At 43.9% G+C, this 23,418-nt stretch overlaps 1 protein-coding gene across 4 annotated transcripts in view; it reads right to left on the reverse strand.

The window, feature by feature from the left end:
- Window positions 1-22,595, reverse strand: part of DSTYK (dual serine/threonine and tyrosine protein kinase) — a 67,203-nt gene extending 44,608 nt beyond the window's left edge. For 3 of the 4 annotated variants that reach the window (XM_032288944.1, XM_032288945.1, XM_032288943.1), the window contains exon 1: window positions 22,160-22,595. In XM_032288944.1, coding sequence (XP_032144835.1) covers window positions 22,160-22,424 — 265 coding nt within the window. In that variant the 5' untranslated portion in view covers window positions 22,425-22,595. Of the gene's footprint in view, window positions 1-9,669; window positions 11,183-22,159 lie in introns of those variants that run through there. The other variant, XM_032288946.1, reaches the window with a different exon arrangement.
- Window positions 22,596-23,418: the final 823 nt, after the last annotated feature.

A 23,418-nucleotide genomic window follows, 5' to 3' on the forward strand; every position in this document is an offset into this window, starting at 1 on the left:
AAGACCTACTACTTGAACACAGATTACAGTCATGTGTCGCTTAACAAGCATACATTGTAAGAAACGCATCATCAAGCAATTTTGTCATTGTGTGAACATCAGAGTGTATTTACACAAATCTAGGTGGTGTAGGTATAGCCTACTGCACACCTAGGCTATAGGATGTAGCCTATTGCTCCTAGGCTACAAACCTGTACAGCATGTTACTGTACTGAATACTAGAGACAGCTGTAACACAATGGTAAGTATTTGTGTATCTAAACATATCTAAACATAGAATAGGTATGCTAAAAATACTGTATCTTTGTTGAACTAGGTGCCATCATGCAGCACATGATACAGCACTGTAGAGCCCTTCTAAATTCTCTATCATATACGGTTTAGCTTATGATCTTCATTATGACTTATTTTACAACTAAATGTATGAGCTAATCTGTAGATACCCATACATAAAATGAAATGTTATTCAAGTTTGCATAAGCTCTAGAATCTTTTCCAGTTCATCTCTCTGATAGCTGGTGACAACATCCCAGCTGTCATCTGTTTCCTTAAAACACTGGGTGCTCAATTAACATCAATACTTCCTAATCAAATCACATTCCTTCTGCTTATGGGAGACAAGACCCTAAACAGGACAAAAGGAAAGAACTGCCTATTAGGATACAATCTAGGCAAATCTAGAAAGAGATGTGATTTATCTCAAAGACATTCTCCTCGATGGATATCCCAATTACCCTGATTTGACCATTACACATTGTTATCCACATATTGAAATATCACAGGTGTCCTATAAATATGTACAAATACAAAGGGTCAATTAAAAAATATGTTTTTCACTGACCTGATGCTTTTGTACAAAAAATAATAAAAAATAAAAATCTAAAAATTAAAAATAAAAAACTTCTCCTTTCAGGGCAACCACTACTAATCTAAATGGATAACTTCCCCAAACACATTCAAATAATGTTCAAGACAGAACAAGCTTCCTAAAGAAAGAATCTCAGTATAGGAAAAATAACCCGGAATTAGTTCAAACTCTCAGTCGGAACTACAACACTTCCTTATTCCTTCAGTACCAGTGTCTGCCTATCTCTACGATTCAGGCAATTCCTGCATTTGTTCAGAAAAGCACAGACACACTGTTCTTAGGCTGCAAAAAGGCCATTCCTTGAGCCAAACACATAGATCATAATTGAAATTTTGGGTGGCACTAACTGAAACAGTATTTGCTTTAGTCACTTAACCATGAGCAGCATTAAATTATGTGTAGGCCATTTATTTAGTTTGTTTCCGGAATTGAAGCAAAAGAGGCCTGAATCAATTAAGAGGTGGTTCTGCTTCAGAGTCAACCTACCCAGCTACAATTTCAAATCCCCAGGCATCCTTCTCTTCCACAAACAGTAATATCAAAAGGGTTAAAAAGAGGTCTGTGTTCAGCAGACCCCTCTATGCATTTCATTAGGGCCCTTCCTTTCGTGTCTGTCTACAAGGATATCACCCTGGCCTGCCACATATATCAGCAACAACAGACACTCAAACAAGCAAATCTACTCTCCTGGGAAAGAGATGAATGCCTTTCAAAAAGCAAACAGAGTTAACTAATTCTGTGCAAGGGTATTTACTAAACAGTGTAACACCAGACAACTAGTCCACTCTTCTAATCTACAACCTAAAAGCAAGAGGACACAGCCAACAGCTTGTGTGGCCACTTAACAAGTAGCAATAAGCCAGTCCCGAGTTCCTTCATACCTTATTCACAACTACAAAACACTTACCATGGTTTATTCTAATTACCTGTTTATAATCATCAAAAGCAGGAAGAACCATCCTATTTCATCCTCAACACCCAACACAATGCCTGACACATACTAAGGGCTTAATGTTATACATTTGTTTGTTCTATCTGAGAATCCATTTAGTGGAGAGAACTATCTATAAAAGGCTGTAAGCAAATCCACTGAGTACTTGGAAAAGTCCAGTATCATGATGAATAGTTTAAGAGCACCCATCACTCCTGAAAACCTCCTTCATGTGGATAAAAGAATAGGACCCTTCAGCCAGGTGCAGTGGCTCATGCCTGTAATCCCAGAAGTTTGGGAGGCGGAGGCAGGCGGATCACCTGAGGTCAGGAGTTTGAAACCAGCCTAGCCAACATAGCGAAACCCCGTCTCTACTAAAAATACAAAAAATTAGCTGGACATGGTTGTGGGCGCCTGTAAATCCAGCTACTCTGGAGGTTGAGGCAGGAGAATCGCTTGAGCCCAGGTGGTGGAAGTTGCAGTGAGCCGAGATCACACCACTGCACTTCAGCCTGGGCAACAATGCAAGACTTTGACTCAAAAAAAAAAAAAAAAAAATAGGACCCTTCGATTCATCTTGCAGAATTTAACTACCGTAGTCTCAGCTTGAGCAGTGAAAAGTCCAGCTAGACTGTCTGCATCCTCATCTACATACACGTCCCAGCTTTCTTCTATTCCCAGTCCTCCCCAGATTTTCATGTGTCTACGTTAATTCATACTGACAACCTTTAAATTCCTATAATAAAAATGGTTTCATCACAAAAGACCAACAAACCTGAATAACCTTTGTTACTGCTACTAGCAGGAGAGTGGATCATAGAGAAGAAAACCAACAAAATCACTTTTCAGGACCGGAGGAGAGGCCCCCGCACCTCTGAGACAAAGTGTCAACCACAGGACAGCCAATGAAACAGGCTGCATCAGCCAAAGCACAGCAGACACACCCCATTATTCATCTGACCCAAATGATCACCTCCCCTGTCCATCTCTCCTACAAAAATTCACCATAAATAAACTTGCTACTGTCAAAACAACCAAAGATCAGTGCAATGGGAACAAACGGAGGCTGAAGTTGAGCCCAGTACTCTGTTAGAAGTCTATATGCAAACATCACTGTTTTCCAACATGTCACTATCCAAGCCCTTTGCTTCTCCCACTAAATCTTTAGCTTCTTCATCCATCCGACATCTCTACCAGATTTGAATAAGGGCATGGAGAAAAATGAAATTGAAAGCAGATGATTTTAATCCTGGATTCTCAGGACACTGCTCAGTGATGTGGAGTGCACTATGGAAGCGGGAACAGCACGAGAACGAACAGGCTTTGCCACTCTGACTAGCTCTGTGACCTTAGCGATCCACTAGATCTTTCTAAGCCTTGAAATGCTCATCGGTAAACGGAGGGGGGTGGAGTTGGATTAGATCATCTTTAACATGCTTTCCAGTTCTAAAATGCCAGGTTTTAACTGCTGAAAGAACAATGATGTGAGGGGGATGGGTGGTTGGTCTGGTTGTTTTTAGTTTAAATTATATGTGAATTTAATTATGCGCTCATCCCCTGGACCACTATAACTGCAGATCAAAAATAGACGGAACTAGCCTGCGGCTCTGAGGACCTACAGTGCGGTCTTCGCAGTTCTCCAAAGAAGAGATTTAAAAGTTGTAGAATGACAGCAGGAGGGAGGAAGAAAACCTGTTTCAGAGCTGGAGCAGCTGCCTCACTGACAGTTAAAGGACTTCCAAGTTAATCGAGTTCTCTTTTGTAATTAATACAACAGCATCTGCATACGGGCTGCCAGAAGGTAACAGCATGGCATCTCAGCTGACGCACATTAACCCTGCCAACTCTGGCTGAAGGAAGATTCACATCAAATCGTCTTAAGTGCAAACCAAGGCTTTTGTTGTTGTTGTTGTTCTTGGTGGTGGTTCTTAAATACACATTGTGATTTTTGATTACTTCTAAACAAAAGTTTCAAGCTAGATGGAAGAGAAGAACAACTAAAGCAGCAACCCATTTTGGTTTTTGTTTTAGATAACATCCATCGAGCCCTTTCTATGTATTGATCACTTTATTTGCCTCGTCTCATTTAATGCTCATAATTCTACCAGACAAGGACTATTATTAACTCCATTTAAAAATGAGGAAATGCAGGCCAGGCACAGTGGCTCATGCCTGTAATCCCAGCACTTTGGGAGGCCGAGGCAGACGGATCACCGGAGGTCAGGAGTTCAAAAATCACCCTGGCCAACATGGTGAAACCCCGTCTCTAAAAAAAAAAAAAAAAAAAAAAAAATGAGGAAATGGGCCAGGCGTGGTGGCTCATGCCTGTAATCCCAGCACTTTGAGAGGCAGACATGGGTGGATGGCTTGAGCTCAGAAGTGCAAGACCAGCAACAAAGGGAGCAACCCCCACCGCACCTTCATTTCTACTAAAAAAATTTTTTAATCAGCTAGGCATGGTGGTGTGCTACTCAGGAGGCTGAGGTGTTAAGATTGCTTGAGCCTGGGGAGATCGAGGCTGCAGTCATCTGTGATCATGCTACTGTGTGTTTCTCCTGGGCGACAGAGTGAGACTCTGTCTCAAAATAATAATAATAATAAAGATGAGGAAATGGATGCTGAAAAAAAGCAAACCAGGCTGGGTGCAGTGGCTCATGCCTGTAATCCCAACACTTTGGGAGGCCAAGGCGGTTGAATCACCTGAGGTCAGGAGTTCCAGACCAGCCTGGCCAACATGGGGAAGCCCCATCTCTACTAAAAATACAGAAACTAGCCAGTGTGGTAGCTGGCGCCTGTAATCCCAGCTACTCAGGAGGCTGAGGCAGGAGAATTTCTTGAACCTGGGAGGCAGAGGTTGTAGTGAGCTGAGATGGCACCACTGCACTCCAGCTTGAGTGAAGAGTAAAACTCGTCTCAAAAAAAAAAAAAAAACGAAAAAACAAAAACCAGCCCAGGTTTCTCCATTTTCTCTGAGCAGCGAACCACAGGGGTTAGCAGGGACTGTACCTAGGTCGCTGGGGACTAGTAGACAATGCTCCTACACCACATTGTTTTCCATTATGGGTATAAATACAATTCAGTAACTGTAGGACCTCAATGTAAAGCGGACTGATATAATTCCTATGAAAGTTGTCCCAAACCATGAGGAATAAAGCATGTGGAGAAAGCCACAGCATTACGGCTGGCTGGCACATACTTTCAAATACTGTTATTCTATTCTACCTGAGATCTCTAGAGTCTCTTTGCTAAAAGAAACAGTAGGCTCTTTTCAGAGAAATTCTTTTTTTTTTTTTTTTTTGAGACGGAGTCTCACTCTGTCATCCAGGCTGGATTGTAGTGGTGTGATCTCAGCTCACTGCAACCTTCCCCTCCCAGTTTCAAACAATTCTCCTGCCTCAGCCTCCTGAGTAGTTGGGATTACAGGTGTGTGCCACCATGTCTGGCTAATTTTTGTTTGTTTGTTTGTTTGTTTTGAGACAGAGACTTGGCTCTGCCGCCCAGGCTAGAGTAGTGGCGTGATCTCAGCTCACTGAAACCTCCCCCTCCTGGGTTCAAGCGGTTCTCTGGCCTCAGCCTTCCAAGTAGCTGGAATTACAGGCATGTGCCACCACACCCAGTTAATTTCTGTATTTTTAGTAGAGGTGGGGTTTCACCATATTGGTCAGGCTGGTCTCGAACTCCTGACCTCATGATCTGCCCGCCTCGGCCTCCCAAGTGCTGGGATTACAGGCATAAGCCACCATGTCCTGCCTTTTTTTGTATTTTTAATAGAGACGGGGTTTCAGCATGTTGGCCAGGCTGGTCTCAAACTCCTGACCTCAGGTGATCCGCCCATTTCCACCTCCCAAAGTGCTGAGACTACAGGTGTGAGCCACCGCACCAGCCTGGAGTACAGTGGCATGATCTCAGGTCATGGCAACCTCCACCTCCCAGGTTCAAGTGATTCTCGTGCCTCAGCCTCCCAAGTAGCTAGAACTATAGGTGCGTGCCACTAATTTTTTTTTTTTTTTTTTTTTTTGTAGAGATGGAGTTTCACCATGTTAGCCAGGCTGGTCTTGAACTCCTGACCTCAGGTGATCCACCCACCTTGGCCTCCCAAAGTGCTGGGATTACAGGTGTGAGCCACTATGTCTGGCCAAAAATATCATTTCCAACATTGAACTTCATGCTTTTATGGGAAGTCAACTTAAGTCCCCTCTGAAAGCAAATGAAAAACAAAGGATTTTTAGCTAACTGAGGCAAGCAGTGACACAAATATTAATTTCCACAAATAGGTAGTGATGTTTTATTTCTTACTCTCTGTACCAAAAGTAGAGAAAAGAACAAATCCTAAATTGAGAAAGTAATCTTATATAGTCTTTCTACCACAAGCTTTTAAGTACTGAGCTACAAAAATTCCAGGGTCTGAGAGAAAAAAATCAGTCAAGAAATATTCATTTATCCTTCCCAAACAAGATCTCTGACCTTCAGCTAAATATGAAAGATTGACTTTTTTTATTTCAAAAAAAAAATAGGAGGTACCCTCACATTTAAGGAAGACAGATGCTTAGGTAGTCTGGCTTTCAGAATCTTCAGGACCAAGTAGTACAAGGTATTTCATTTGAAGGGGATGGTTACTGAAGATTAGAGACTGAAATGCACTCTAGCAGCCAAAGCTCTTGCTAGAATCGGAACAGTTAAGTTGGCAGAAGTGTCTCTAAAGTTATTCTATGTTAGGGCCAAGTTAAGATCTCTCACAGCTTTTAAGAAGCAGATAGTATTGGCATCTGGGGAGAGGAGACCGGCTCCCTAGGGGCTGATACCCCCTGGGAGCCATGTGAAATGGCAACTCACTCAGCAGCATGCTGAACAAGCTCCTGAGTGAAACTGCTCCTGAGACTGGTCACGCTACAGAGGAAACTGCAGCTGGCAGTTGAGGCTTTAACGTATGGGATGCAGAGATGGAAGTAGTTCCTTGAAGGAAGCCAACCCCATGCTTCACAGAGGACTTAGTTTCTGGCACTTGGAAGGCAGTGTATAACAGTTTATAAGCACTGAGAATGATCCAAAGGCGAGAACACGTCAAAAGGACACAGGAACCAGCTTGAAAGGAAACTCGCTTACCAAAGTGAGGACAATTTAAGCATAAAAATAAAAAGTGATAGAAACATATTATAACCCACTGAAAAATTCACAAGTCTACACTCAAATAAATAAACAAGAGAAAAGGAAAGCTCTTATTTACAGTAGACTACAACTAATACATATAGAAGGAATGATGGATATGAAAATCACCGTTGGGCTGGACACGATTGCTCATGGTGTAATCCTAGCACTTTGGGAGGCCGAGGCAGGAGGATCGCTTGAGCCTAGGAGTTCAAGACCAGCCTAGGCAACATAGTGAGACCCCATCTCTACAAAAAATTTAAAAATTAGCTAGGCACGGTGGCATGTGCCTGTAGTTCTGGATGCTATGGAGGTTGAGGCAGGAGGATCGCTTGAGTCCAGGAGATGAAGGCTGCAGTAAGCTATGATCACGCCACTGCATTCCAACCAGCCTGGGTAACAGAGCAAGACCTTGCCTGTAAAAGGAAAACAACAACAACAACGAAACCCACCATTGAGACAGGTGGGAGCTGTCAGTGAGTGCTAGGTCCATTGGAAGGAGTTTTTTTGAGAAACAGGGTTATCAGTGAAATATAAGAAAACCTCTCCACAAACTAATCAATTGCAAAGAAAAAAGTGGTGATTTTTTGTTTTGTTTTGTTTTTTGAGACAGAGTTTTATTCTTGTTGCCCAGGCTGGAGTGCAATGGCATGATTTCAGCTCACTACAACCTCCACCCCCTGGGTTCAATCAATTCTCCTGCCTCTGCCTCCCAAGTAGCTGGGATTACAAGTGCGAGCCATCATGCCTGGCTAATTTTGTTTTGTTTTAAAGACAGAGTTTCACTCTTGTTGCTCAGGCTGGCATGTAATGGTGCAATCTTGGCTCACTACAACCTCTGCCTCCTGTATTCAAGCAATTCTCCTGCCTCAGCCTCCCAAGTAGCTGGGATTACAGGCACGCACCTCCACGCCTGGCTAATTTTGTATTTTTTTTTTTAAGTAGAGACGGGGTTTCTCCATTTTGGTCAGGCTGGTATCGAGCTCCCGACCTCAGGTAATCCATCTGCTTCTACTTCCCAAAGTGCTGGAATTACAGGCGTGAGCCACTGCGCCCAGCCTTTTTTAAAATTTTTAATAGAGACAGGGTTTCGCCATGTCAGCCAGGCTGGTCTCAAACTCCTAAACTCAGGTGATCCATCTGCCTTGGCCTCCCAAAGTGCTAGGATTACAGGCATCAGCCACGGTGCCCGGCCCTAAAAATAGTGAATTTAAGGTAGAGAAAACATCTCCAGGGATGGGCTGACATCATATACCCTGTGATTAAAACAAACAAACAAACAACAACAACAAAAAAGAACAGGAAAAGGAGACATTGTTGGGACAGTTGGCAAAACCGGAAAAGGGTCTGTGGACTGGATGGTAGTACTAAATCCATGTTAATTTCTTGATTTGGCGAGCTGTATGATGATCATAGAACCATATCCTTGTTTGGGAGGAATGCGCACTGGAGTGTTTAGACGAGATACAACCTACCTGCATTCAGCTCTCAAAAGGTTCAGAAAAAGACTATACCTAATATATATCAGGGAGGGGAGAGACTGGGTGATGGAACAAATGCATTAAAATGTTAACAGCTAGGAAATTTGCATGAAGCAGGTATGAGAACTCTTTTATGGTTCTCACAACACTTGGGAAAAAGAAATACAGCAATAATGGGAGCTGAACAATAACAGTTTCTTCACTGTCTCTGCTTTCGCCCTGCACATTACCTTCTATCTCATCAATCTACCTGTGATGTTTACTGTTGCCTGTTCCGAGTCTGGGGGGTTCAAGGCACTGATCTAAGTAAGCAGTTTACGACCAGACTTAGAATCCAAATCCTCAAGTCTAACAGTACAGACCAACATGATGCTGCATTATAATACACTCTGATGAAAGTTACCTACAACCAGCCGGGGGCAGTGGCTCACGCCTGTAATCCCAGCACTTTAGGAGGCCGAAGTGGGCGGATCACGAGGTCAAGAGATCAAGACCATCCTGACCAACATGGTGAAACCCGTCTCTACTAAAAATACAAAAAGTAGCCGGGCGTGGTGGTGCACGCCTGTAGTCCCAGCTACTCGGGAGGCTGAGGCAGGAGAATTGCTTTAACCCAGAAGGCGGAAGTTGGAGTGAGCCGAGATCGCACCACTATATTCCAGCCTGGGTGACAGAGCGAGACTTCATCTCAAAAAAAAAAGAAAGAAAGAAAGAAAGAAAGAAAGAAAGTTATCTATAACTATCAGGTTCATTAAACAAGAAACCACCAGAGGAAGCTTGACTTTGCACTGCCTGTAGTGTCCTCTGATGTTTACTTGGTGGTAAAGATTATATCGCCATTATACACTGACTACTTTTACCTATACCAACAAACCACTTTTCCAACTTCTCCAATTCTCTCTGTGGGACAGACCCAGAAGAGCATGTCAGTTGTTCAATCAGGAGAAAGTGAAAGGTCTCCTCAGCGGGGTTCTTATATACTAAAAAATAAGAATTTTTTTTTTTTTTTTTTTTTTGAGACTGGGTTTTGCTCTATCACCCAGGCTGGAGTGGAGTGGCGCGATCTCAGATGACTGCAACCCCTGCCTCCCAAGTTCAAGAGATCCTCCTGCCTCAGCCTCACAAGTAACTGGGATTAGAGGCACACACCACCACTCCCGGCTAATTTTCTTATTTGTTAGTAGAAATGGGGTTTCACCATGTTGGCTGGGCTGTTCTCGAACTCCTGAGCTCAAGTGATCCACCCGCCTCAGCCTCCCAAAGTGCCGGGATTATACGAGTGAGCCACCACGCCCGGCCAAAAATGACTTTTCTTCTACTAGCTGTATTGCCCCACATTCCTCCTTGCACCTAGATATCGCCATAATATTAAATGCTAAGGCTAGAGTTTATCATACGGAATATTCCTAAAAGGTAAACATAATACTGGTTCACTCACCGTCCCTCTCATTTGAACAGAAAGAGCTTTTATTCAAACTAGTCTTGTGGCCATTTGTGATAGGGCCTTAGTCTTTCCTCTAACAAGTTTGACTTGATTTAAAAAAAAAAATCCTGGGACATTTTCTCCACATTAAGTAGACTGGAAAGGACAAAAAAGATCTAACCTGAAACATGTCTGGCATACATAAGGCACTAAAGCTCTTAATCTGATGAACTAAAGTTAGACACTTTGGGAATAAAAGTACTTTTTAAAAAGAAGTAAATTTTTTTTTCATCAAAGGCTTTTATAAATATATAACCTAGACATAATTCTTTGGGACAATTCTGATGTATCATTAGTTAGACAAGTGAAAAGCAAATCAATCCTCAAGGCCTACTTCCCATCTTCCTGCCCAGAGCACACCACCCCAGGGAACGGAAGCATGCTATAATAAAGCCCAACTCCAAAGAAAGTGGTGGTCAAAAGGTTCCCACGGCCACGTGGCACACAGCTGGGGAATACATCCAAACTGTTCACACTGCCAAGAGAAGAAAACAGAAAAACGCATGTGACGGCCACTTCAACCAGAAGCCCGCAGGGGATACTGGTGAGTCTCCATGCTCCGACCAACTTTACTTCTAAGAGTTTTGGTTTGGACTTTGGAAGAACATTATGCATAAGGGAACTTTCTCAGACAGTCTCATTTACAGTTCAAAGCAAGGAGATACATATCTTAAACACTGTTACATCTGTTCTCCTCTGGTCACATAAGTATCAAGTTCCAGGATCCACAAGATCACCAAACTCACCATATGGCAAAGAAAAGAACCAACCTTCAAGCCTGGGAATGGCCTACACTTGAGACTGGACATCCTTACAGGGCACTCCAGTCAGACCTCAGGGAGGTAAAATAGAAAAATCCACCCCCACATAGACTCACCCTCTATAGTCTTGTTATGAATGACACTAGTCAGATTCCCTGCACCAAGCAGGAAGCAAACCCTGTCATCCCTAAAGGCTATTTTCCTGTAAGAAGGAGCAAATTAACCTTAGATCTTACAACCATAACCTAACCAAAAAACCACATCCACCCACACTTCGTACTCCTACTGGCTTCTCTGTGAGTAACTTCTAAAGACAGAAATGAAAGAAGCTTTAACGGTAAATCTTCATAAATGCACTATGCATTTGAACCATATAAACAAGATGATGCAATTTTTCCATCAAAGAGAAAATAGGCTGATTTTTCTCTACTGTGAGAAAATGGGCAGAACATTTCAACTCTTATTCTTTCTTTTTTGGAGTCTCCCTCTGTCACCAGGCTGGAGTAGTGAGGTGATCTCAGCTCACTGCAACCTCAGCCTCAGGGTTCAAGCGATTCTCCTGCCTCAGCCTCCTGAGTAGCTGGGACTACAGGCACATGCCACCACATCCAGTTAATTTCTGTATTTTTAGTAGAGACGGGGTTTCACCATGTTGGCCAGGATGGTCTCGATCTCTTGACCTCATGATCTGCCCGCCTCTACCTCCCAAAGTGCTGGGATTACAGGTGTGAGCCATGCGCCCAGTCTATTCTTTTTTTTTTTTTTTTAAATGAGACAGAGTCTCTCTCTGTCACCCAGGCTGGAGTGCAATGGCACAATCTCAGCTCACTGCAACCTCCGCCTCCTAGGTTCAGGAGATCCTCCTGCCTCAGCCTCCCATGTAGCTGGGATTACAGGCACCCACCACCACACCCAGATAATTTTTTGTATTTTTAGTAGAGATGGGGTTTTGCCATGTTGGCCAGGCTGGTCTTGAGCTCCTGACATCAGGTGATCCACTCGCCTTGGCCTCCCAAAATGCTGGGATTACAGGCATGAGCCACTGCGCCCAGCCTCAACTCCTATTCTTATCAATGCCATTTAATCTTAAAGTTCACTTTAACTTCCCATATGCCCTACACTTCTACCCACTCAAAGACAACTAATAGTTAAGTAGGGAACCAATTTGTAAAAAATCCTCTCGAGGGGACATGATGAAACACTAATCCTTCTGTCCTTCATAACATCAATTTGGAATTAATAATCTCAGTTAGTTGGACAGAGTGTTCACCAATGTGTATCCTGTGCCTAGTATGGAGTCGGGCATTAAATAAATTTGCTGAGTGAATGAATATTGAGAATTTACTTCCCATATCATGGTGGAGCTCAGGCCTACTTTATTGCATGCAAATCATTCTCTGGAACATGAAAATGATTCTTTGGAGCCAGGTATAGTGGCTCATGCCTGTAATCCCAACTCTTTGGGAGGTCAAGGGTAGCGAATCACCCGAAGTCAGGAGTTTAAGACCAGCCTGACCAACATGGAGAAATCCCGTCTCTACTAAAAATACAAAAACATCGGCTGGGCATGGCGGCACATGCCTGTAATCCCAGCTACTCGAGAGGCTGAGGCAGGAAATCACTTGAACCCAGAAGACGGAGGTCACGGTGAGCCGAGATCACACCATTGCACTCCAGCCTGAGCAACAAGAGAGAAACTCCATCTCAAAAAGAAAGAAAGAAAAGAAAAGAATTCTATGCACTGGCATAGAATGCAACAGCACCTACTATTTCATAGCACAAGAGGGTGACTATAATCAATAATAACTTAATTGTATATTTTAAAATAACTTAAAGAATGTAATTAGATTGTTTGAAACTCAAAGGATAAATGCTTAAGGGGATGGGTACTCCATTCTCCATGACGTGTTTATTTCACATTGCGTGACTGTATCAAAACATCTCAGGTATCCCATAAATATAAACATCTACTATGCACCCACAAAATTTTTTTTTAATTTTAAGAAAAAAGAATGCAAATGCAGCCTCACTAGTTATCTATCAAAAATGCTTATCATTGTTCTTTTTTAGGGGCCCAGAGACTAAAATGTGTGTGAATTTACAAAATCTTTATGTTCTATGGGGCCAAAAATGGCCTTCCGAAGAAAGAATTAAATTGCATTTAATTTCAAAACATCAATCCATTACCCACCAGCTGTGGAAATAATTTAACAGATATTTATTCGCCTATTATGTACAAAGCAGTATGGCAGGCACTACAGGGGGTACAAAATGAGCAAAACACAGTCCTTACCCTTAGGGGTACACAATCTTGTCAGCTGGATAAGACAAACATACCCACAGCTATCACAAAGGAAAAGAAAAGTGCCTCTCCCCTCACCTGGCTTGAGGTTATCTGTGAAAATGGTTCTTTATTCACTTGACCCAGAGAACCCCACAAAATCATGCAAATCAGGAGGTTCAAATCTTTGTGTTCACTTTAAGCATACTGGTGACACTTCTCAGGCCATCAAGGGTATACATATACAAAAAGCCATGAAGTACCTGAAAGAGGTCACTTTACAGAAACAGTGTGTACTATTCCAACATTACAATGGTGGAGTTGGCAGGTGTGCCCAGACCAAGCAGTGAGGCTGGACACAAGGTCAGTGGCCCAAAAAGAATGCTGAATTTTTGCTGTACATGCTTAAAAATGCAGAGCCATGCTGAATTTAAAGGTTTAGATGTAGATTCTCTGGTCATTGAGCATCTCCAAGTGAACAAAGTACCTAGGAAGCACCGCTGGACCTACAGAGCTCATGGTCAGATTAACCCATCCGTGAGCTCTCTCTGTCACACTGAGATGATTCTTACTGAAAAGGAACAAACTGTTCCTAAACCAGAAGAGGAGGTTGCCCCCGAAAAAAAAATATATATCCCAGAAGAAACTGAAGAAACAAAAACTTATGGCACAGGAGTAAATTCAGCATTAAAATAAATGCAATTAAAATTTCTAAAAAAAAATGAAAGAAAAGAAAACAAATAAATAAAAACATTTATTACTCAGATATGAGCAGAGCCTACATATCTGAGTAATAGGTATAAGGTAAAATTCATATTCCCCTTAATTTCCATAACATTTTTTTAGGTTTTATTTTCAAAGGATTGTTTTTGAGAAGCGCATTTACCGCAGGAAGACTCCCTGTTCTCTTAACCTGGTAAAACAGAAAACAGAGGCATGAAGAAAGAAAATAAGAAAGTAGACAGAGCAAAACAAAATACAAAAACCAGATTGGATTTTTCTTTAAATCCATGCCTTCTTTAAAAACTACTTGCAAGGCTGAAGAACTAACCGTGCTGAAATAAGTAATGACTTTTAAGACTAAACTAAACATATTGCAAATTATAACAAGCTTAAAGGCAATAGTATTTTCTCTTTTAAAAGCAGGCAATCTGGGCATGGGGGTTCCCACCTCTAATCCCAGCAGTTTGGGAGGCCAAGGTGGCAAGATTAGCCTGAGGCCAGGAGTTCAAGATTAGCCTGGCCAACACAGTGAAACCCCATCACTACTAAAAAAAAAAAAAAAAAAAAAAAAAAAAAATTAGATGTGGGGGTACATGCCTGCAGTACTAGCTACTTGGGAGGCTGAGGTAGGAGAACCACCTTTATTCAGGAGGCAGAGTTTGCAGTGAGCCAAGATCACATCACTGCACTCTAGCCTGGGCAACAGAGTGAGACTGTCTCAAAAAATAAAATAAAATAACAGCAGGCATATCTGTGCCATGGGAAACAGATTACCCCAGGAAAGGAAGATTAGGAAGGAAAAAGGCTAAAAAGGGAAAGGGTGCAAAGACCCACTGTGGTTGGGAAGCCATTTCCTCCCAGGGAGCGAGACAGCAAGATCAGCAACAAGGGACCGGATACCCTAAACGTCAGGGAGTGGAAACTAGAATAAGAGCCTGGGTAGGTAGTGTCACATTATACTCATTCAATCAGATAGCCTCCCACTGAAGTAAATGATGGTTCCATACAAGCTATGGAGCCTGGGCGATGACTCAGTTGTAACAGAGTCTCTCTACTGCCAGGGTGCATATTGCATGCCCATGGCCAGGTCAAAAAAGGACAAAAGAAGAGCCACAGAAGCAGAATTAGACTGGGAGGCTAGAGACTCAGGCCTGAATCTGCCTCCAGCTCAAAATTGTTCTGTCCCACATTCTCTTTCCGCTCCTTTCATTCTTCTGCCAACTCCATGTTCCAACTTTCTAAATCAATGCTCATCACACACACACACACACACACACACACACCCCACTCAAACAGCCACCTATATTTAGCACTAATTATATGCCTGTGCTTTAGTGCATATTATCTCCAAATGTCACAACTTTGTAAGGCAGGTATTATCACTCCCGTTTTATTTATTTATTGAGATATAATTCAGCCCTTTTAAGTATACAATTCAGTGGTTTTTAGTATGTTCACAAAGTTATACAAGCTTCACCACTATTTAATTCCAGAGCACTCTCATCTCCCCCCCAAAAAATCCCATACCCATTAGCAGTCACCAATCATTTCCTCATTTTCTTCTCCCGACATACCCTAGCAAACACTAATCTACTTTCTATTGCTATGAATTTGCCTATTTTGGATAATTCATATTGATGGAATGATACAGTATGTGGCATTGTGGATTACTACCATTTTATATATGAAGAACCCAAGATTCAAATAGGTCAAGTAACTTGCCCCTAGTCACAGTTAAAAAGAGAATGCATTAGAATAGGAATCCAGGTTTCACTCGAATGCTATGCTTGCTTTTGACCACCGTATGCTGCCTCCATACAGGAATAAAATTAAGAAAGAAAGAGCGAGTTTTGGACATTCTTGGAAAAATGGGATTTTGTTAATCTAAGACATTACCTTTGAATAGATTACCTAAGTAATAAGAACCAAAACTATAGCACTATCTTTACTGAGTTTATGTTGAAATGCACTGGCAACTCAATAGACGATGGCAAACTACCGCAGCGCACACCCATCCCAGTCTCATCACTGCTGTCACTGTGCTTCACCCCACAATCCCAGCTTCTCCCCACCCCTCAGCCGCACAAAAATGACAGCTCTATAAAATGAAGCTCTAAAGAATCTCCTCTCTCTCATTTTTTTATCCCTTCTCCAAATGTCACTCTGCCACTTAAACTTTGTTATCATACAGATTTCTGAGATGACCAAGGAAAATGCCTATTTATATTTTATTATTTTTTTTTGAGACAGAGTCTCACTCTACCATCCAGGCTTAAGTGCAGTGGCATGATCTCAGCTCACTGCAACCTCTGCTTCCTGGGTTCAAGCAATTCTCCTGCCTCAGCCTCCTGAGTAGCTGGGATTACAGGTGCGCACCACCATGCCCAGCTAATTTTTATATTTTAGTAGAGACGATGTTTCATCATGCTGACCAGGCTGGTCTTGAACTGCTGACCTCAGGTGATCCTCGGCCCCCCCACCTCAGCCTCCCTAACTGCTGGGATTACAGGAGTGAGCCACTGCACCCGGCCAAAAATGCCTATTTTAAATAAGTACACTAGTGCTTCTCCCCTTCTTTTAAATGCTGGCACATTTAAAAGGTGTGACAAAAAGAAGGTGAAGAGTGTTGGAGAAACACAGCTGTGAGCTCACCAAAGGCAAAGGGCTATAAAAACCCTAGAATTATAACTCACACAAAATGCTTATAATCTACCTTACCATTCTGCATTTTTATGTATGTGTTTTACGTCTTGCACACATACATGGTTTAGATTATACCTTTCTAGAGGACGAAGTTCAGGTCTTCTTAGACCTTTTTTATCTATCATCCACCATTAATGATTGATGATAATTATAATTATTTTTTCTTTCTTAGAGAAAAGTATAGAAGGGAAAGACTGATCTTTACTGGCCTAAGGCCAAGGCTAATGTCTTTTTTTTTTTTTTTTTTTTTTGAGACGGAGTTTTGCTCTTGTTACCCAGGCTGGAGTGCAATGGCGCAATCTCGGCTCACCACAACCTCCACCTCCTGGGTTCAGGCAATTCTCCTGCCTCAGCCTCCTGAGTAGCTGGGATTACAGGCACGCGCCACCATGCCCAGCTAATTTTTTGTAGTTTTAGTAGAGACGGGGTTTCACCATGTTGACCAGGATGGTCTCGATCTCTTGACCTCGTGATCCACCCGCCTCGGCCTCCCAAAGTGCTGGGATTACAGGCTTGAGCCACTGCGCCCGGCCAGGCTAATGTCTTTATTTGACTCTTTATCCCCCATACCTAGCACATTGCCCAGTACACACCAGGCACTCAGATATTTATTGAATAATAGCTAGTACTTACATAGCACACCTTACCAGGCACTGTTCTTTTTTTTTTTTTCTTTTTTAAGACAGAGTCTCGCTTTGTTATCCAGGCTGGAGTGCAGTGAGGCAATCTCAACTCAAATCACTGCACTCCGCCTCCCAGGTTCAAGCCATTCTCCTGCCTCAGCCTCCTGAGTAGCTGGGATTACAGGCACCCACAACCATGCCCAGCTAATTTTTGTATTTTTAGTAGAGATGGGGTTTTACCATATTGGCCAGGCTGGTCTCAAACTCCTGACCTCAAGTGATCCACCCTGCTCAGTCTTCCAAAGTGCTAGGATTACAGGCGTAAGCCACCATGCCCAGCCCAGGTCCTATTCTAAACATGTACATAGATTCATTCCAAAGAACCCTAGAGATCAGTACCATTATAATCCCTATTTCCAGATGAGGAAATGAAGGCACAACACAGTTGTGATTTGTTCAAGATCATTTGCTTAGTAAGAGGTGAAACCAGGATTCAAAGAAGGCAGCACAGACCACAGCATTCCAACAAGACACATTTAACTCACTCCAATTTCTTTCTTTTTTTTTTTGAGACAGAGTCTCTCTGTGATGCCCAGGCTGGAGTGCAATGGCGCGATCTTGGCTCACTGCAACCTCCAACTCCTGGGTTCAAGGGATTCTCCTGCCTCAGCCTCCTGAGTAGCTGGGATTATAGGCACATGACATCACGCCTGGCTAATTTTTATATTTTTAGTAGAGACGGGGTTTCACCATGTTGGTCAGGCTGGTCTCGAACTCCTGACCTCAGGTGATCTGCCCAGCTCAGCCTCCCAAAGTGCTGGGATTACAGGCATGAGCCACTGCAACTGGCCCACTCCAATTTCTCAAAATTGAGAGGCTTATGACAAATTGCAACCATTAGGAACCTTACTAGATCATAAAACAAGAAAAATACTTCTCCATGCTGGGCACAATGGCTCATGCCTATAATCCCAGCACTTTGGGAGGCTGAGGCAGGCAGATCACTTCAGGTCAAGAGTTCGAGACCACCGTGGCCAACACTGTAAAACCTTGTCTCTACTAAAAATACAAAGAAAAATAAATTGGCTGGGTGTGGTGGTGGGTGCCTGTAGTACTAGCCACTCAGGAGGCTGAAGCAGAGGAATCATGTGAACACAGGAGGTGAAGGTCGCAGTGAGTCAAAATCATGCCACTGCACTCCAGCCTGGGCAACACAGAGAGACTCTGTCTCAAAAAGGAAAAAAAGAAAGGAAAAGAAAAATACTTTTCTCTCTGCTACTCTGTAATACTCCACCCTGCCTTTCCTCAGAAGTGCTCAAAGCCTTTTTTTTTTTTTTTTTTTTTTGAGACGGAGTTTCGCTCTTATTGCCCAGGCTGGAGTACACGCAGTAGCGTGATCTCAGCTCAACACAACCTCCACCTCCCAGGTTCAAGTGATTCTCCTGCCTCAGCCTTCCTCAGTAGCTGGGATTACAGGCATGTGCCACCAGCCCAGCTAATTTTTTTGTAGTTTTCTCCATATTGGTTTCTCCATATTGGTCAGGCTGGTCTCGAACTCCTGACCTTAGGTGATCGGCCTGCCTCGGCCTCCCAAAGTGCTGAGCCACCACGCCCAGCCCAAAGTCTTTATCTCATTACTACGATCCCTCTGACATAAGAAAATTAACAGATAAAGGGGCCCTCATGCCCTATAGCTAAGTGAAAAGGCCAATGAGTTGGGCAGCAGAGGAAAGAATTGAGCCAAGGAAACTACTTATATTTTAGTTTTCTTTGTATAGGCCAAGCTACTCTAAAAACAGAAGACCATTTTGGAGTTCCATTCTACTTACTTTTTTTTTTTTTTCCTGAGACGGAGTCTCACTCTGTCACCCTGGCTGGAGTGCAGTGGTGTGATCTCAGCTCACTGTAACCTCTGCCTCCTGGGTTTAAGCGATACTCTTGCCTCAGCCTCCCAAGTAGCTGGGATTACAGGTGCCCACCACCCTGCTCGGCTAATTTTTGTATTTTTAGTAGAGACAGGGATTGGCCATGTTGGCCAGGCTGGTCTTGAACTCCTGATCTCAGGTGATCCACCCACCTCAGCCGCCCAAGGTTCTGGGATTGCAGGTGTGAGCCATTGCACCCAGCCTTACTTTTTAATTTCTAAAATATCATGTACATTATATATCCTCTACACTGGCCTCAGTGAATATAGAGCTATACAGTTTTAGAGAAATACTATTTTGGGGTTCTTTAATCTCTTTTGTGGTTGAAAGTGAGACAGTAAAACTTTTTGGTATCATATGGCATTACAAATGGTATATAAATAGACATCAAAATTGTTTTACTATTGTTAACTTCCTTTTAGTCCAATCACTTCAAATTTAGAGTTAAGCCCTGATTGTCCTTCAACTGCTCAACTGCATACTACTACATCAACCTAGAGGCACACTTCCATTCTGAAATGATGCTTAAAACCTATAGGTTTGTTAGGGTAAGAATTGAGTGTTTCTCAACATTCCAAGTTCCTAATTAATCAGAGACTAACATTCATAAAAGAAAGTTGAAGGCCAGATGTGGTGGCTGATTACTGTAATTCCTTTGGGAAGTTGAGGTGGGAGGATCATTTGAGGCCATGAGTTTGAGACCAGCCTGGGCAACAAAGCGAGACCCTACCTCTACAAAAATTTTTAAAAAGGAAGTTGAGACAGTCTCTGAATGAACTTGACCTTACAAAGACGGCGTGTAAACGGAGAGAACAAGAGCTGGTTGTCTTTTCAGGAATGGTTTCTACTTTCTGACATGACCACCTAAACAGGAAAATGCATCCCTAAAATATACACAGTAAGTGTCCCCTCACTAACCTTCCCTAGTGCTTTTTTACCCCCAAACTCCCATGCTGAAAGGAAGAGAAGCATTTTATGGAACAAAACCAAATTGCTCCCAGTCCTGCCATCTGCACCCTCCCAGGTTTTTATTTGGGATGGACAGCCTCCAGACGGTGAAGAGATTTAAATACGCAAAGATTAGTTCATGATACAGTCAACTAGAAAAGCCAGTGAGGCGAAATGCAAAGGTGTGAGGTGAAATGCAAAGGTGTATTTACATGTCTTGTTTTTTAAAGAATAAAAACAAGACCCAACCAAAGTGCCTTGAAAACCTCCATCTCTCTGAGGTGAATCGATTCTCTTTTAGAAGCAAGTCTAAAATAAACAGTTGTTTTAAAATAAGAACAGCAATAGAGGGCTTTTTAAGACAAGCTGGGAGAAAAAACTTCTGAGCAAGGGATACCTCTGGAAAGCACTGTCATGGGAGGAAGTGAAAATACACATTCTGGGGATCAACTCAGAAAACATTAGCCCTTCTCACCAGCTGTTTTCTGATAGTCTCACAGGTACTAGATCTCTCTACAAGTCCATTCCAGGACAGCATATTTCTGGATGTAAGATGTAAAAACCACAACTTCAGAAAAACTACTCATCCTTCTCCTTTTATGCTATGAGATAAAATAAAGCTTTTCAAATTCCTATCCAGACCAACTAAATAAAATAGTATCATTTAGGACCTTGTCACAATCTTAGTATCTTATTTTTATCCCCATTTCTGGATTCCCAGTCAGATTTAGGATATTAAGTGCAAAACTTTGGGAAATGTAAGACGTAACATGCAAAGTCAGAACATTTCATCCAGTTCTGAGCCTCATGTTCAAATTTGCTATCAGCATCTAAATTCAGGTTCTGAAAGTATTTTAACACATCACCTGCATCACAATCCCCAGGGTCCTTTTTTTTTTTTTTTTTTTTTTTATTTACTTATTTATTTTTCAGACAGTCTCACTCTGTCGCCCAGACCGGAGTGCAATGGCATGATCTTGGCTCACTATAACCTCCACCTCCTGGTTTCAAGCGATTCTCCTGCCTCAGCCTCCCCAGTGGCTAGGATTACAGGCGCGCGACACCACTCATGGCTAATTTTTTTATATTTTTGGTAGAGACGGGTTTTCACCATGTTGTCCAGGCTGGTCTCAAACTTCTGACCTCAGGTGATCCGCCCGCCTGGGCCTCCCAAAGTGCTGGGACTACAGACGTGGGCCACGGCGCCCGGCCTCTTCAGAGTCCTTTCATGTTAAATTAGATTCTTAGGACCCAGTTCCCATACCTATTCAATCAGAATTTATGAGCTACAGCATGAGACATGGCATTTTTAATACGCCCCTGGGTTGAGTTTAATACACACTTTGAGAATTACTAAATTAAACCCACAGACTTCTTTGCTGTTTTGTCCCCAAGATATGTATCTACATGGAATGCCAGTCCCTTCTCCCTTCCAACCTAAAGTTATTTCCTAATTAGGCGAGATAGTTAACAAATCCTCCAGTTCCCCACCAACAGCAGTTTAAAAGGAAGCAAGATGTTAGGAAAGATTAAAGACCATGCACGATTTTAAGTGTTTGCGGGCCTTCGGCACATCCTAGAAAAGAATCATGCAAGAAGCGCAAGAGCAGCTAGTTCTCCATTGGCTCAGGACCAAAATGATCCCTTCCCTTCCTCTCTTCGTCACCATTAGCAAGAGCAACATCTCTCGCAATTCCCTGGCACCCATCAGATATGATTTCCTCTGGCGATCCCCAACCTTACTTAGAGAATGCCCCCTCTTCACAGAGCTGCCTCACGATCGGTGTGAACACATTTCACATACATCATCAAACCCACACACCCCACTACAGTCCCATGGCCTCCTCGGACTCCTGGGACACCCTGCCGCCTCTGCTCCATCCCTAAGCTGGGGCTCTGACCCACAACTGCGCACCCGCCCGCCCCCAACCCGGCGCAACTTTCCCCACTCCTCGGATTAACCGCTGCCCTCTCAGAATGCCCGCCCGCCCGCCCGTCCCGCCAGCGCACAGCCCGGCCCCCGGGGTCCTGCTCCGCGAACTCCGGCCCTCGGTCGCCCCTGACTCCCGGTCCCCCGGCCGGGACCTCGGCGGACCCCTTCCTCCCCTCCTCAGACGGATGCCCTCCCAAGGCATCCCGGTTCCGGCCGGCCCAGGCCCGGGAGCCCGACCACACCGCACGGCTGCCCCTTTCCGCCTCTTCTAGGGCTTGTTTTGCAGGGCAGGGGTGCGGTCCGCCCTCCGATTTGCCTCTCCTGCCTTCTCTCCCTCCGGGCTGCCCTTCTTACCAGCCTGCAGCCCGGTTTCGGCGACATCGCCGGCAGGGCCGCGCTCAGCCCCGCCGCCGCCCGTGGGGGAGGAGGGACAAGTGTGGTTGTGGGAGCACTTGATGTCGCGGAAGAACTTCTGGGTATCGCGCAGGTTCTGCCGCAGCCGTCCCAGGTAGCGGCGGTAGCGGCCGAAGCCCCGGCACAGCTCGCGGATCATTCCGCCGCCGCCGGGGCCGGGACCCGAGACGGGCTCGCTACCCCACGGCACCCCGTCGCCCTCCATCTCTTCTACCCGCTCTATCTTCGCGGCTTGGTCCCCGGCCGCTGGCCCGGCCTCCCTCCTCCCCGCCCCCCAGTGCCGAAGGGAGGAGGAATCCGCCTCCAGACACCCCCGCCTGCAGTCGGCCTGACTCCCAACCTCCGTCACTGCTGTTGCAAACCAACCAACCCGCAATGCGCTGACAACGGAACCTTTCTCTTTGCTATCCAGAAGCGTGAGGGAAGGATCACTGGAGGACACTGTCGCCGCGGGGTCTCCTGGGACTTGTAGTCTTGCTGGGACCAAGCGCCAAAACCCCAAGGCTGGAGAAGGGGAGCTATGGATGGGACTGATGCCTTTTAGAGAAAACCCTCACTCGTTCTTGTGTTTTCGCACTCTCCTTATTTTAAAAAGTGTTCCTAGTCCCTACATGAGTGTCCCTGGGGAGAGGGAGGAGCTGCAGAATCTGAGCGCAGCAGAAGTGGGGTGCCTAACCGAAATCGTAGCAAAAGATGTTAATAGAGAAAAGGAAGGAAACAAGACCGAGGACAGTCATATCTCCATGGCTACCCTAAGTGGCTCTCTCGTGTTTCGGATAGAGTAGATACTGGGGAATCGACTGAAGTACCCTGGAAATAGGGAGATCTCCTGTGTTTGTATTGCGTTCTCGTTTTCCAACTTTCCTTCTCCAGACTTAGAAAGGAGGGGTGTAGAAGGATCAACAAGAGCTGTAAGCTGAACTTCAGTTGGTTCCTGAAGTAGGGAGACAGGGCTGGGTAAGGGGAAGTTGAGGTTTGTAGCCTTCCAAACCATTTCTGATTATCTTCACTTGGCTTCTGCTAATGTGCAAGACTTCCATTGACACACACAGTCACAGACTCCAGGACACAATTACAAAGGTGGCAAAACTTGACGTCACCTCTTTTCTATTTCCTTCGTTCTCTCTCCCCTCTTCAGCAGGCACAGAGCCCATTTATGTTTTTCTTACTGTAGAAAAACACCATCTTTTGGCCGGACG

Source organism: Sapajus apella, unplaced genomic scaffold (assembly GCF_009761245.1).
Source record: "Sapajus apella isolate SASKATOON/1434 unplaced genomic scaffold, GSC_monkey_1.0 scaffold22, whole genome shotgun sequence".
Taxonomy (NCBI): Eukaryota; Metazoa; Chordata; class Mammalia; order Primates; family Cebidae; genus Sapajus; species Sapajus apella.